A 17,237-nucleotide genomic window follows, 5' to 3' on the forward strand; every position below is an offset into this window, starting at 1 on the left:
TATAATATATAACCAAAAATTTGAACGATTACAATATATTTACATACTAAATTATATTCATTCATATTTTTTGGCATGTAAATATTTTGCAGTGAATCTTTGTACAGGAACCTATGTAATTACTATCTCAAGCTGAATAATAACTCAAATATGGTAAAATATTCTCGTATGGGAAATGATCTTGGCATTACGTTTGTATGAGAATTGCGATGGCACCCGGACTCTTAAGCGCTCACGAAGTGCAACATCTAGTAAAAACTAATCATTGACTATAAATCTTTTGTTTTTTCAGTTAAATACGTTATATCATACAAGGGGCATAAAATGATACTCAGAGATGGTTACACTTACAGCAAGGTCGCTACAAACACCAGAGACAGTAAAATCCGATGGCGGTGCTCCACTCACATGCGACAGGGATGCAAAGCTGTCATCCACACCCTCCATCACAGCATCACGAAACTAAATGATAACCACAACCATGAACCACCAGAAAGGAAACATTTACACAGAATATATAGAAACAAGATTAAAGAGGCTAACTGCTAAAACCTAGTCTTATGCTAAGTACTCACATGCGGTTTTGCTCGATAGTTTTACTCCAAATCGAGTAATAATTACTGTGTGACCGCAAAACTGACAGCTCGAAGGCTCGCATCGAGCCGCTCGAAGGATCGATGGAACCAGATCGAGCTGGATTGATGGAATGAAATATATCGATTTAGAATAAATATCGAGCAATGCTGAATTTGTGGACGAAAGCCCGAGCCGCGGGTTTTGCTCAACGTTATTGCTCGATTGAGCAAAACCGTATGTGAGTACTTAGCATTTAGCATTTTAGGTTGGCCTGATCAAACAAAGGCGACAAATTAGGTTAGTTACAAATAATATATACCTAATAGTATTTGAGTTTAAAAATATATGGGATTTGACAAAACGCAACCTGAACTAGCACTTGATGCCATATGTAAAATTCCATACTTTTAAAATTTCTAATTATACCACAGGTTACTAAATAGTCATAATGTTACATTGTCTAAATTATCGAATGCAACTCATAAGATCATGGTTGATCCGTCAACGTGGAGAGATTAAAATTTGCAAAATCTCTTTTGTACCTATTTACTGAATATATTATGATAATAAAATGATTATGTGCTTGTTTTTATTAAAATGGATTAAAAATTGATCTAGGTGGAATGAAAGGATTTTAAAAGCTATGTTGTCAACGAATTAATTTTACACTGCATGTGGCAGCTATTGTTCATTATTTTGTTAATTTTTATGACTAATTCACTCGGCGTAGGCAAAGCAGCGATTGACAACATCTGACACGTTAGTGTCAATCGCGGTTTATATAGAGAATGACAAGTTTTTGACAGGGAGTCAATGACCGCTACCGCCCAGTTACGCCGAGTGTACCTTAGTACTCGTAAGCGTAAGATAATTATTTATGTTTTAAGCTGTTTTATTCATGAAGTACTTAGTAGTATGAAGTCCTACTACTACGAAAAACGTTTAAGAGCTCACCTGACTCTAAAAATCAAACATCGTCCTTCTCTCTTCACACTCACGCCCGTCTTTCATATGCCAGGTGAAAAAGGACGGCGCGGAATCATCGCCGAGTTAGTTTTACTTGAATAAAAGACGAACTATAATGATTATGAAAAAAGTGTTTTGAGCAAATTTAGGTTTTATCAATACCTTTTTAGATATTAAAAAATATTAAAGAAAAGACAGCAAACTTCGAAGATCCAAGCAAAAATGCGTCTAAAACAAGGTTTTTTGTAAAAAAGAAACTATCGAGCATTTTTTGAGTAATCGTGTTTTCGTCTTGAGCATTTAATCTTTATGAACTGAAGTTACTTGTGTCAAAAAATCAGTTTTCTAGACCTTACAGATTTTGAGATCTACGTTAAAGTATGTAGTCAAGTTAGGGTCATATGGGCTCTTAATCGTAAAACTTTATATTACTCTAGATGACGCCCGCAACTTGCGCCAAAAGTCGTTTATCGCGCGGGAACCGTACATTTTTACGGGATAAAAAGTATCATATGTCCTTTCCGGGACTCTAAGTATGCCATGCCAAATTTCAGCAAAATCGGTTCAGCGATTTGGGCGTGAAGAGGTAACAGACGGACAGAGAGACAGAATCACTTTCGCATTTATAATATTAGTATGGAAGTATAATATAAGTATAGTATGGATGATATGGAATGTATTTAGAATGGAAGTATATAAGTATGGATATTATACACATTATAATGTCATCAATAGACCTTTTAATCAGCCATAGACTTAAAATCGTTCATGTATTTTCAGCTAGATACATAACATCAAACAAAGGGAAGCAAATGATAATGAAAGATGGATACACTTACGGTAGATTTTTTGCCTGCAAGAATAATAGGAAAATCCGGTGGCGATGCTCCACTCACAAGGGGCGGAGGTGCCGTGCCATGATCCACACCCTCGATGGCATGATTGTGAAACTCAATGACTATCACAATCATGGACCGCTAGGAAAAACACAACGTAAAGGAGCATAATATGGAGTTTGAGAGTTTTTTTTAGTTTAAATTTTCAGTAGCGCTTTTGATTGGCTATTGTCAAAACGTTAACCAGCCAATAACGCTTTCGAATAGATAAACCTTTGGTAAAAAACAGTGCATAGCGAAATAGGTACAGGCGACATTGGACCAAGAGGATAAGAGGATGTCAGTCATCCAACACAATCTTGCATTGAACGAAAAAATAACTGTTATTTAAGTTCGTGGATTTTGAATTAATAGAGTTTTATCCGATATCTATATAAATATGAATTTTAAAAGAGAAACTGTCTTTTCTCAGTAGTTAAAGTCATAAGAGACCTTATTCACAATTCTGGGGTACCACAAAACTGTTTTGAGACTCAAACAATTATTTGAGTCTCAAAACAGTTTCGTGGTACGGCCCCTGTTCGCCTTGGATTCGGACGCTTGGCGCGGGATGTTATTGGTCGACGCTTGACTCGGCAAGCGTTTATTGGCTGTCGCGCAAGGAAGTTATCGAATCCAAGTAAAATCTTACATTGTGAATTAGGTCCCTAAAATAAAAATTCTTTAAATATTTATTTTTTACAAAAAATATTATATTTTTCTTTAAATTATTTTTTATGCAATAAAATAAAAACTACAATATATACTATTACCGATGTGGTTGTTTTTTTTGACCCATTAATTTCCATTTTTAAGATATTCCTAAAATTATAATTTTATACCGTGGCAAAGTGGTTTTTTATTTTCTAATTATTCATACTAATTAAAAAAAATCTCTCCTTATAATAACCATCCTCGTATTTCAAAGAATATTCTTAAACAAGAATTTATAAAAATAAATCGCTTCAGCCGTTCTCTAGATAAGCTTTTACCAATACATTTAGCGATACATTTTTATCTTACTTAAGTATATATTATTATTATTATAGCAGTGGAATTCATCCGGTCGAAGAAAGGTAATATTTTAATGAAGAGGAAAGGATACAAGTACTACTGTATAAGCAAAACGGAATTCAAAAGCAGATGGAGGTGTGCCACGCACTTGCAGTCAAAATGTCGAGGCATGCTCATCACTTTTAATGAATTTGTCGTCAAAGAAACCACACACAATCATCCTCCAGTATGCAATGAAGGCTTATGTCTCCTCTCGCCTTCCGCTCATCAGCCCCAATTTCTAAACTTGTAACGTTTGGCCATCTATTAATATTATTAAATTGGAATTCATCTGGTCGAAGAAAGGCAATGTTTTAATGAAGATTAAAATATGATACAAGTACAAATGTATAAGAAAAATAGAACTCAAATACAGATGGAACAATCGCTTAAAAGGTCGAAGCATGTTCGTCTGTCTCACTGTCTTCAAAATGACCATACGCAATCATCCTGCAGTATACAAAGAAGACTAATGACTCTCCTCGCCTTCCGTTTATCAGGGGGGTGAGCCAAAATCTTTTCGTTTTCGCTTCGTTATAGAATCGCCGACGAAAATGTATGGAATTGACATAAAGGATGGAAGCGTTCGTTAATATGACATTGACGTTCGACTCGTCTAATGTCAATTCCATACATTTTGATCGGCGATTCTATAACGAAGCGAAAACGAAAAGATTTTGGCTCACCCCCTGCTCTAATTTCTTAGCTTGTAATGTTTGGTCATCTAGGTTCATATTATTGCAGTGGAATATATATATTCGAAGAAAGGCAACATTTTGATAAAGAGGAAAGGATACACGTACTACTGCACAAGCAAGACGGAATTCAGGAGCAGATGGAGGTGTTCCACGCACAATCGCTTAAAATGTCGAGGCATGCTCATGACTGTCAACGAATATGTCGTCAAAATGATCACGCACAATCATCCTCCAGTATACGAAGAAGTGTTTATCAGTCCCAATTTCTGAATTTTCTTTTTGTATGAGACACTTTGCAGAAAGAATGACTCTCCTGAATTTATATTCTCTCTCTCTTCTATTACGACAACTTTTCTACTAAAGGTGCTGATTTTTGTATAATAGGTAGGTACTTAGTGGGAAAGTTGCTGCCACAGAATTTTTTTTTTGTAATCTCTAACCCCTATAGCGCTAATACTAAAATACGGTAGTAGTCATAGGTCATGCAAAACAAAAGCTCAGGGCCTCTATCATGAGCTCTTAAATCCATTCTTTTTACGTCCTTATCTGACTGTATAAGGACGTAAAGTGAATGGATTTAAGAGCTCATAATAGGGCCCCTGAAATATCAAGCTTATAAAGATAGGCAACGCGTAAGTACGACGTGTTTTCATTGCTGTAATGAGTTTTACACCTCTGGTCGCTAGTATAACAGAAGCGTAGAATCAGTAAATATTACGATTTTCTAAAATGGCAGATGAGATAAAATTCTGTTACTATCATTACATCTTTTATTTTGTAAATTACTTTCATAACACCAGAACAGTTCGTTCTCGTGTTAAAATGTTTCAAATAAGATTCACGGGTAGAAAATAAGTGTTTCGAATACAAGCTTTCTCAAATTATACGTGGGAGAGCCATGCTTCGGCACGAATGGGCCAGCTCGACCGGAGAAATACCACGTTCTCACAGAAAACCGGCGTGAAACAGCGCTTGCGCTGTGTTTCGCCGAGTGAGTGAGTTTACCGGAGGCCCAATCCCCTACCCTATTCCCTTCCCTACCCTCCCCTATTCCCTTCCCATTCCTACCCTCCCCTATTACCCTATTCCCTCTTAAAAGGTCGGCAACACACCTGCAGCTCTTCTGATGCTGCGAGTGTCCATGGGCAACGGAAGTTGCTTTCCATCAGGTGACCCGTTTGCTCGTTTAATTTCATTAAAAAAAAATTCAAATAATATAATCTACTTTCTTTTGGAGGCTAGAAATTTCAATTTTTTTTTTTTTTATATTGAATTATGAGGTATTTTGTCATTTTTAATTAGATATTATTATTATTTCAGTGGAATTCATCCGGTCGTGTAAAGGCAACGATTTGATAAAGTGGAGAGGGTATACTTACTACTGTATAAGCAAAACGGACTTCAAATCCAGATGGCGGTGTACCACGCACCGACGGTCGAACTGCCGCGGCCTGCTGATGACTATTAACGAGCAAGTCGTCAAAGAGTCCCCACACAACCATCCTCCCCGCGTATACCTGTAATGATTAGGATCCACGATAGACACTAAACACTCGGTGTATATGTCACCGTAAGATTGTATATACCGTTAGATTATAATCTTTCTCGCGAGATTATGAAGCCCCCCCCCCCCCCCCCTGGAAATGTTGCTTATAACGAAATAGTGTCTCGCGTCGTTAGTATCACGGGCAACAGCTAATAATACTAATATTATTATTCAGTGTGTTTGTGTAAACACCGTTATCCTTGAAACCATCAAATGAGCCCGTCAAAATGAACAACTTTTTCTATGAGAACAATGCTGGGAACTCAAAAAAATCCGTCTTCATACCCATACAAATTGCCGATCCGGGCTACCGTATGGGTATGAAGACGGCATTTTTTTTTTGAGTTCCCAGCATTGTCCTCATAGAAAAAGTTGTTCATTTTGACGGTCTCATTTGATGGTTTCAAGGATAACGGTGTTTACACAAACACACTGTATATGCGAAAGTGTGTTTGTTTGTTTGTCCTTTCTTCACGGCCTAACGAAGCAACCAATCGACTTGGCATATATTTAGTTGAAAGGATATTAACATAGGCTACTTTTGGTCTTGGAAAAACATCATGTTTCCAAAGGAGATTTACAAGAATATTCGTATTTCACGCGATTTTCGAATTCCACGCGAGCGAAGCCGCGGGCAAAAGCTAGTATATAATAACAAAATAAAAGTGTAATGCCCAAAATTAATCTTCTAACCAATACAATTTGTAGTAGTTTAATAAGCAATTTAAATGAACGTCAAAACAAGGTTTTAATTGTGTTTTTTGTTTAGTAACCATTTGTGCTTCCTTCGGTGATTCAAATCTACTGAAGTATGTAAAGTTTGAAACTATGTTTAATCCCTAGTTTTTGTAAGGAAAAAATTAAATCATTGCAGTGGAATTTGTAAAATCTCAGCGAGGTGGGGTAATGGTAAAGAGGAAAGGATACACGTACTACCGTGTGGGAAAAACGAAGTTGAAAAGTAGATGGAGGTGTTCTACAGCTAACAACAACTCAGGGTGTCGAGGCGCGCTGACTACTATCAACGACTGCGTCGTCAAAGTGTCCGCACATAATCATCCTCCAGTATATAGCGGAGACTGACAAGTCATCATGTTTTCAAGATGTGAAATACTTGCTTTTTGCACCCTATAAAGACGTAATGACTTGAGTTTAAGAGTAAAGTTTTGTTTATGTATGTGAAGTTACTTGGACTAATTTGTGTACTTATACAATATTATAATTTTTAATATATTTATTTTTGTTTTTATTTCTTCTTTACGTTATAAACAATTTTATTTATAAATGTACTTAATTTATAAATTTAAATGTTTTTTAATTTATTTATTTTTGTAATTCTTCTTTAAGTTATAGCTTAAGGGGGCGAGTAAAGCAAAATAAATAATCTTATAATTCACTGTTGTTCCATTTTTTAAACATAGATACCTACTATAATATTTTATTTACGAGGGTCCATACTAGCGAAAACACGATATTATATCTTTAAATTTTCTCGATAGAAAAAGAATGACAAAGATGCATTAAAATTTTACGAATATTTCATTTCTTTTTAAAACTGAGCTAATATTTTAATAAATAATATAAAATACTATTACAGACGGACTGTACGATTAAGATATACAATATACATACTAACTTGGCGCTGATTCCGCGTCGTTCTTTTTCACCTGGCATATGAGAGACGGGCTTAATGACGGGATGAAAAGAGAAGGACGATGTTTGATTTTATGTTTATTCGCCCTCTTTAGCGTACACGAAGACCATTTGACGGTTTCTAAAATATCTAACCCAATTATTCGCATTCTAGTGGAATATATAGTATCCCGGAGAGGCAAAGTAATGTCTAAAATGGACGGCTACACGTACTATGCCATAACAAAGATGGGTCACAGCACCAGATGGAGGTGCACTACCCACAACAGAGGCTGCCGAGGTCTCATGATCATCGTAGACGGCACTCCTTTTCTAAAGAAAGAACACAATCATCCACCAAAAGCCCGTTAATTTACAATACGAATGAATCAAAATCATTGTTATTTTCCTGATTATATTTTGGTTACTTTTGTCGGAATTCCAAGGAGTTTTTTTTTTACCAGACTAGAAAATTTCACTTTGTTTTCCTGAGTTGATGAGTGGGAACTTGCTTGCTATTTTAATTTTTTTTATCTTCTTTTCATAAAACAATTATAAAAAAATAATGATAATAATTGACTATACACAATCATCATTAAATTTTATTTCTTTGATGAGCATTATTTATTTACTTCCATGATATGCGTAAATCATGCAGTTATTTAATCATAGCATAAAACATTATTTCATCTAATCGCCACGGTTCACCGTAAATTAACTGGTTTTAGTGGAATTCATCATGTCGAAGAGAGGAAGGCAATTGATATTGCTCAATGGCTACACGTACTCTGCCGTTCATTCTAAGACAGCTGTCATCAGATGGAAGTGTTCCACGCATCAGAACCGTGGATGCCCAGCAGCAGTGTACACCATGAGGGACGAGATCATCAAGGTCAAAGAGAATCACACGCACCCACCTACGGAAAGATCGAACAGAGAAGTCCAGAATAATACTAGCCTTTGATACATGCCAAAATTATAGGATGTTTTTCTGTTATTTCTTGTACCTTGAAGCTTGAAGCTTACTATAGAGTACTAGATGACGCCCGCAACTCCGTTGCGCCAAAACTCGTTTATCGCGCGGGAACCGTACATTTTTAGGGACAAAAAGTATTCTATGTCCATTCCCGGGACTTAAAGTATCTCCGTTCCAAATTTCAACAAAATCGGTTCAGCGGTTTGGGCGCGAGGAGGTAACCGACAGACAGACAGACGGACAGAAAGACAGACACACTTTTAATATTAGTATGGATAATGATTACTGATTAGTGTACTATGTAGATTATACAACTGGATAGAAAATATTATAATCCCACCAAAAACATTTTTACTATTTTTGGTGGGATTTCATTTCTTTTTGTAAGCTGGTTTACGTTGTTTTTTCTTTTAGTTTATTCTTTAGGGTTTCGTACCCATAGGGTAAAAACGGAAGCCTATTACTGAGACTTCGATGTCGTCTGTCTGTCTCCAGGCTGTATCTCAAGAACCGCTATAGCTAGACTTCTGAAATTTTCACAGATTGTGTATTTCTGGTGCCGCTATAACAAAAAATACTAAAAACAAAATAAAATATAAAAGGGGGGCTCCCATACAACAAACGTGATTTTTTGGCCTTTTTTCCTCTATATCAATAATGGCAACAGGTAGGTACTTGACTTTTTCTCAAAGTCCTTAGTTATATGTCTTCTTTAATATTTAATAATAATATGAAGCGTCCATAGATATTATTATTATTATTATTATTATATTAAAATAAAATAAAAAATTAAGAGGGGCTCCCATACAAAAAACACAAAAATTTGCCTAATTTTCTTTATAATGGTACGGATATAGGTTGAGTTGGTTTTGATAATTTTTTTGTTGTTTTAGTACTAATATAATGTTACATACCAAATTTCAGCTTTCTAAGACTTCAGAAAGTACCCTAACAGTTTTGATGATCGGTGAGTCATTGACCAAATTGTGGGTTTTTGGACTCCTATAAAATCTAAAGTATAATAGCTACGATATTCAAACTTTGCGCATTTAATAACTATACGCATTTCACTTTATCTTAAAAATTTCAACTATCTGGCATTATTCAAACCAAAGTTACGAGGGTTCAAAAATACGACGAAACGTTTGGAGAAAAGGTAGGTAGTGCCCTTGCGCGCTTCGCTTGGCTCATCTTGGCGGGGGCACTCCCGTGCCTCCAGATGTCGATGTTCGATCCCATTTCAAAAGTGAAAGATTGTACCAAAAAAGCTTATCTGGCATCGCAGGAGATTTGAAAGATAATTATGGATTAAAATATTTAATACACCCACTTTATTAAAGTCTTATAATGGTCCTTTTTATTTCCTTTTGAACGATCCTGATACTAACGTTGGTATGAATACTGAATTGTACGCGTAATTTTTTCCAGTTCAATTCGTCGTGTCCCAAAGAGGGAAAAGGATGATACTGCTCAACGGCTACACGTATTCTTTAATAATAACATCTACCGCCAATCCAAAGAGGAGATGGAAATGTTCCACCCATCAGCACCGAGGCTGCCACGCCATCATACACACGCTGGAGGATCAAGTCGTCAAAATAAAAGACGAACACACGCATCAACCTATGCAAAAGTCTAGGCTATTTAATCTTCAACTGAACCGGCAAATGTACTTACCTGTGAATATCCAGTAGAGAGGAACAAAGATTGTTATATATGTTACGCTCAAAGACCGAAATCGCTCAATGAGCGAAAAAATGGCTCACAACGCGTTGTGGTCACAGTGAAACGCGAAATTCGCGTCGTGGCTCTAATGAAAACGGCCACGATGCGTTCTGGCAATGACAAAAAGACCATAACGCGAAATTCGTGTCGTGACTGATATGCTGTTCATTTTTCTTGATTTGTTCTTGATTGATTAATCGTCCATAGGTATAGAAGATTATATTTCAATGGGATATTATTAAATGCACATCAGAATAATTTTTCAGCACACTACCGCTCCGCTAATTAACTGAATGCATACCAGAAAAACTAATGCTGATCAAAAAAAAATCAATTGACCAACTGAACATGTCCTTCAAAAAAAACTTAAACGTCATACAAAACGAGACGACCTTTATAACCGAATTCACACCAAAAATATGGTTCATACATCAAATATATTTGTAATACTAAAATTTAAATTGTTTATCAAAAATACTAACTTGCACTCTAAATTGGACAATCTTACAACGGAATTTTTAAAAAGTATATCGAAAGCTGCACCACAATAAAATCAATTTCTATTATCAAAACAAGTCTACAAATTGACTAACTTTATTTTCTTTTTGTTTCTCTGTTTTACTGAAAAACATGTTGGAGCATCCTCATCTAACGCCGCACTCACTCCTTTGCGCTCGCTCTTTACTCTTTTGCGACCTCAGATATATCTTGATCTATTTCTGTGTTAGCGACAAAGATTTTCGGTAATTACGATGAGATATGGTGAAAGATTTTATCATTCCAAAACTCTATAATTCAAGGTTTCTTGATAAAAATTAAGAAAAATTATCAAAATTCACTACTGTGTTCTATACGCGTACTACAACATATTTTTTCTTTTACTAAATCACTGCGTATCGTGTTTTTGTTTTCGCGAATTTCGCGTCGTGGCTGTTTCACTGTGACCACAACGCGTTGTGAGCTATTTTTTCGCTCATTGAGCGATTTCGGTCTTTGAGCGTAAAACATATATGCGTGGGTTCTAGGCAATGGTTGCAATGGTATAAAATTATGTAAGCGTGTTTAGGATAAGAAGAAACTGAAAGAATGTAGTTTTGGGCCTTTTATTTTTTATTCATTTATGTTACGTTATTGATAAGGTACAGTGTACAAATGACCGTAATTTTATTGTGCTGCCAATTTAACAATGAACTCTATATATAAAATCGTTTTGTTTTGTTACAACCTGTATATGTACGGTAACTGTTAGTATTTTCAGGCCAGTACACATACGTTCTGTCGAAAAGGAATAAGAAAATGATACTACTCAATGGTTACACTTATTCCTCTCAGAGGGTAAAAAATATGGGGATCAAGTCGAGATGGAAGTGTTCGACCCACAACCACTGCGGGTGCAGGGCGGTGCTCCACACCATAGGAGACCAGATTGTACTCGCAAGAGAAAACCACTCACACCTACCTTCGTATAGATTCAAAGTACGGGATTGTATGTTGTAATAATATAAGCCCGGAACTGTAATCCTCAATAATATAAAACGGAATTGTATCTAATAATATAAGTACAGAATTTTATTATCCCTACTAATATTATAAATGCGAAATTACGTCTATCTGTGTGTCTGTTACCTCTTGACTCTTCACTTCCCAACCGCTAAACCGATTTTGATGAAATTTAATATGGAGATATTTTGTGTCCCGGAAAAGGTCATTGAATACTTTTTATTCCAGAAAAATGTACGGTTCCAGCGCAATGAATGAATTTAGGCGCAACGGAGTTGCGGGCATCATGTAGGATAATAATATAAGTATGGAATTGTAACTTGTAATATTATAAGTACGGGATTGTATCTTGTAATATGAGTACGGGATTGTATCTTGTAATATGATTGCGGAATTGTATATTGTAATATAAGTAGGAAAGTATCTTGTTATATGAGTACGGAATTGTATCTTGTAAAGTGGGGAATTGAAAAGTGTGAATAAATATCTAAAGTCATGAAACTTCTTTTTCAAATAAGGATAAATCTCAAAAGTTAGTTCAATGTTAATAGTACCGGTAACCGTGTAGAGTAATTCGGCCATTTAGTTTGTCTCTTAATTAATTATTTGATTTACATTCCCAATTAATAAGTAATAAGTATTTTCACCTTTTCTGTTTTGTTTTTCTATGTGTCCTATATTTAAATGCTAGCTTTGAGAAGGAAGTCAAATTGTCAATTATTTGCTGAGCTTGCTGGTTGTACGGCTAAAGAGTTAGCTCAAAGGACAGTCTCTATTGATAACCGGTTTTATTCCAGACTAGTACAGATAGTGCAATCTATGAAGACGCGCCCCACTATTACTCCTAATCGTTTATAGTATTATATGTGTGCAAGCTTTCGCCAATGTTTGAGTGTTATCAGAACACACTAATTACCTATGAGTGCACGCGCACACTACAATAAATAGACCAATTAAGAGAAAGAGTCACGGTCAAAGGGAAAGATGGAAAATAAAAATTAGTGGGGCAATTCTTCGTGGATTGCACTATCTCTATGTAGAGCGATTCGTGCCATTGTCATATAAATAACGGTAATTTTATTTATAGCAAAATGCACGTACGTGTTATCGAGACAGAACAAGAAGATGCTACTGTTGAACGGCTACACATATCACGCGCAGAAGAGAATGGGACTGAAGATGAGGTGGAAGTGTTCAACTCACGCGCGAGAAGCGGGCTGCACCGCGGCGGTCCACACCGTGGATGACGTCATCGTTAAGACTAGAGAGAATCATTGCCATCCACCCACCTTTAAGTTCAATCATAATTGGATTTGGAAATGAATAATATCCATACTAATAATATAAATGCTAAAGTTTTTATACGTGGTAGAGCCATGCTTCGGCACGAATGGACCGGCTCGACCGGAGAAATACCACGTTCTCAGTCTCACAGAAAACCGGCGTGAAACAGCGCTTGTGCTGTGTTTCGCCGAGTGAGTGAGTTTACCGGAGGCCCAATCCCCTACTCTATTCCCTTCCCTTCCCTTCCGTACCCTCCCCTATTACCCTATTCCTTCTTAAAAGGCCGGCAACGCACCTGCAGCTCTTCTGATGCTGCGAGTGTCCATGGGCGACGGAAGTTGCTTTCCATCAGGTGACCCGTTTGCTCGTTTGCCCCCTTATTTCATAAAAAAAGTGTGTTTGTCTGTCTGTTATCTCTTCACGCCCAAACCGCTCAATCGATTTTGCTATAATTTGTAATGGAGATACTTTGATTCCCGCGAAAGGATACGTTTTATGTGGGAAAAACGTAAAATTTCCGCTCCATAAACTAATTTTGGCGCAACGGAGTTGTGGGCGTTATCTAGTATATTATACTATAATAGTTTATATTACAAATATAAATGTGTGTCTGTCAGTCTGTTACCTCTTCAAGTCCAAACTGCTGAACTGGTTTGGCTGTAATTTGGTATGGAGAATGGAGATGCTTTAAGTGCCGGCAAAGGAAGGATAAGTACTATTTATCAAAAAATGTACGGTTCCGCGCGATAAACGGAAGTTGCGGGCGGGTAGTAGGATATAAATGAAGAGTTTTACACGAACACTGCGAAGGCAAAAGTATTTTAATACGAGTAAGGGTAATTTAATTTAACGAGCGTAATTTTGTGAGTAGTGACTCGCAGAATTTTGGTCGCGTAAATATCTTTTTATACAAATCATGACTCATAAAATTACGCTCGTGTAATGATAAACAGGACTTTTGTACTCGTATGAAACTGAATGCAGTAGAATTTCTGCCAGCCGAAATTCTGCGACTCACAACTCACAAATTACGTTCGTTTGGCTTCACCCTAAGTGCGCCTAAAGTACTGTGGGGCTAAAATGGTCACATTTAGCAATTCCTCTCAATCAATTCAGCAAATGAATTGTCAAAACTGTCTGTGGGATAATATGCGTGGTGGCCACAAAGGAAGATCTTCCGACCGAGCGAGGTGTTGTGCTCGGTCAGGCCGAAGCCCACTGACGGCATCTCAGACGTTGTATATATCTTGCCGTTCTCCGAAACTTCGATAGCGCGATGCAGGATTGTTAGGCGAATTGTGGGTACCGCCACAGTCAAACTGACAAATGTCAAATCAGTACAAAAATATAGAAATGAATTGCAAGCAGTTGCAAAATGCAACTCTGCTGGCAATTCATGTTTAGTAATTAATACTGATTTGACATTTGTCAGTGTGACAGTTTCACAATACATTTACTGAATTGATTGAGAGGAATTGCTAAATGTTACCATTTTAGCCCCGCTGATCTCATTTTTAATTTATTTTTTACCATGACCTATGACTAAACAATATACATTATACATGTTTTGTCGAGTCTTATTAAATTATAATCAATGTATTAAAATTTAAATTATGATCTCAAAAAATGTATTTTTCAATACCTACCCCTTGTAGTCAATAATGTAGTTTTAGATCTGTTGTAATCTATTTTCTTATTTTTGGTACAAAAAAAATAATATTATTGAGAAATATTAAAGTGAAAAAAATGAAACTGTTTTCGATATGAATACCACTTAATACTATGAAAACGCCTGTGGCCAAAATCCGGTCCCCATTAAAATGTTTATATATCAACATAATGTATTAGTGTTACAAATGCGTTAAAAAGTGATACACAATTAATTTAATTTTCAGCAACGGCAAAGTTTACATTATCGAGAAGAGGGAAAAGGAAGATAATTTTAAAAGGCTACAGCTACTCGAAATCTTGCATTCTGGGCCACAAAGAGGGGACAAGGGTTAGGTGGAAATGTTCCACGCACCAAAACAGAGGATGTCGTGCTGTACTGCACACCTTGGAAGATACCATTTATAAAGCAATAGAAGATCATACACATCCACCGGTTTACGAGACCGGAGCGGATTCAAATTCAAATTAAAATTCTTGAATATGCTCATTGCTCATACAATAACATACAATAGATTATACAGTGTGTAACAAAAATAAGTGATAATACTTTAGGGTGTGTACTTGTTCCTTGTAGAGAGTTCACTGTGAAAGTAGCAGCGCTGAAAGACCAAATTTTTTTTTCACTTTTGTATGGGCAAAGGCCCGAGCATCACGAATTTCCCCATACAAAAGTGAAAAAAATAATTGGTCTTTTAGCGCTGCTACTTTCACAGTGAACTCTCTACAAGGAACACGGAAAGTATTATCACTTATTTTTGTTACACACTGTAAAACAAACTAGACAGTGTACATCCCCGAAACCTCCGGTAAACTGCACCAGCGGGCCAGAACTCCTTCACTTCGAGAGTGGACAAAAGTCACAAGTTAACTTTGAGACGAGAGTACAGACGTTCCACCCTCAAGGTGAAGGTGGTCTTCTCGCGGATGTGGTTTACGACGTCCACGACTTCCATAGAACAGTGCAGGAGCGACACGTAGAACGGCGTCGCGGCGATCTCGGTGCCGCGGTGATTGCGGACTGTGGGCTTCCTCTTCTTTCTTCTCTCTACTAATGTGAAGCCCTCCTCATCACACCTTCTGCTGCCAGATTTGCAGATTGACCGCATGCTGAGCTGTTCGCACTTGTGCACACACACGAGAATGTACAAAACGAATCCGTCAGATCAGATCAGATCAGTCCGATCGATACATGCATGTGAAAGAGTTTCAATAAAAGAAAGTAATAAATAGAGTTTTTTTATTTATAATGTAAATTCTAAAACATAGGTCGCCTTTACATGCGGTTATATAAGTATTGAAATAAATTGTTTCTGAGGTTAATATTCCAAGTTCGATCAATATTTTATAATTATATTAATTAGACACCAATTGGCCCTTGCCAGCCAAAGATTTGGCAACGGCTAAAGTGAAATATAATAAATGACTTGAAAATAAAAAGCTCAGTACTACTTATAGCTTTTCTTAAAAAACAATGAACATTGTGGAACAAGAAAAATTTTCAGCGCTCAGCCGGCGGTTTAAGACTTTTAAGTCGTCCAAAAACACTAAAATTTTATGGAAATACAGCCGTTGCCGGGAAATCTCAATTTGAATCAACCCACCAAGCCCAGGACCAAAAGTGTTTTAATATATTATACAACCTAGTCCAATTAAATAATTATACACTTTCCTTTCACTTATTCCACTTTATTATAATATACACGACCGGTTACGAACAAATTTCGAAATCGATAGTGTATATTATAATTCTGTAATAAATCTTTAAAATAAGGGAAGGGAAAGGGAAGGGAAGGAAAGAAGAAGCGGGAACTCTCTGTCTTTTCCCGAGACATAACGTATATCTGCATAGGTACCAAATATCATCAAAATTAATTGTAGCGGTATAAGCAGAAATCATTTTATTTAACGCCTGGGAACCGTACATTTTTTCGAGATAAAAAGAATCCTATATCCTTTTCAGGGACTCAAAGTATCTCCATACCAAATTTCGGAAAAATTATAGGAGAGGTAATTATATATAATAGGACATTAATGTTATATTATGTATCAAGCCCTATAGCAATATAGTATTAACCATTTTTATACTTTTTCTCTTAAAAACGAATGAAAAATTAATTTCTTTTTTCATAATCATAATCTATGCATTTCAACAAAAATATCATACCCCACAATAACATTTTTTTGCTTAAATTATTTTAAGCAAAAAAATGTTATTTATTTCTTATGCAGAAAATAAAGATTATTCCAAAAAAACTTAAAACGCCGATTACTCAAAACTAGTCCGATGTGGGATGTCACACCAATGCTTAACAGCATCCAATTATTTATTTATTAATTATATATACAACTTAGGTTTGCTTTCATTAATCTTTTTCTAGAAATAAAAAAATATATATTTTCGATCAGTTGCACTAACTGTAAATTGATCTTATTTTGATGCAAACGCTACTATTTCTTTTAATAATATCGTTTTAAAACCAAAACATTTTTCAGTCGAGTACATGATATTGCCAATTTGTCGATAAAATATGCCATAAATTATCACATTATAAAAATAAAGTAAAATATATACAGACGAACATAGAACCTCTCTCTTTTTTGGAAGTCAGATAAAAATAGCTTATAATACCAATTCCTAACAAAATCCCTAATAACGCAGTCATTTTTTTTTTATCTATATACTAATTATATAAATGCTATCTAAGTAAATTTAAACTAAATCATTTAGTTTATTT

General features: G+C 36.0%; 1 protein-coding gene across 6 annotated transcripts in view; it reads left to right on the plus strand.

Annotated features, from left to right (window-relative positions):
- LOC121725403 (protein tramtrack, beta isoform-like) overlaps positions 1–17,237 on the plus strand; it is a 554,986-nt gene that overhangs the window by 488,075 nt on the left and 49,674 nt on the right. The window contains exon 5 of one of the 6 annotated variants that reach the window (XM_042112367.1): positions 11,306–11,559. The exons of 4 other annotated variants lie outside the window; for them this stretch is intronic. In XM_042112367.1, the coding sequence (XP_041968301.1) occupies positions 11,306–11,544 (239 nt within the window). In that variant the 3' untranslated portion in view covers positions 11,545–11,559. Of the gene's footprint in view, positions 1–292; positions 565–11,305; positions 11,560–17,237 lie in introns of those variants that run through there. One more of the 6 variants, XM_042112353.1, reaches the window with a different exon arrangement.

The sequence above is a fragment of the Aricia agestis genome, chromosome 3 (genome assembly GCF_905147365.1).
Source record: "Aricia agestis chromosome 3, ilAriAges1.1, whole genome shotgun sequence".
NCBI classification, from domain to species: Eukaryota; Metazoa; Arthropoda; class Insecta; order Lepidoptera; family Lycaenidae; genus Aricia; species Aricia agestis.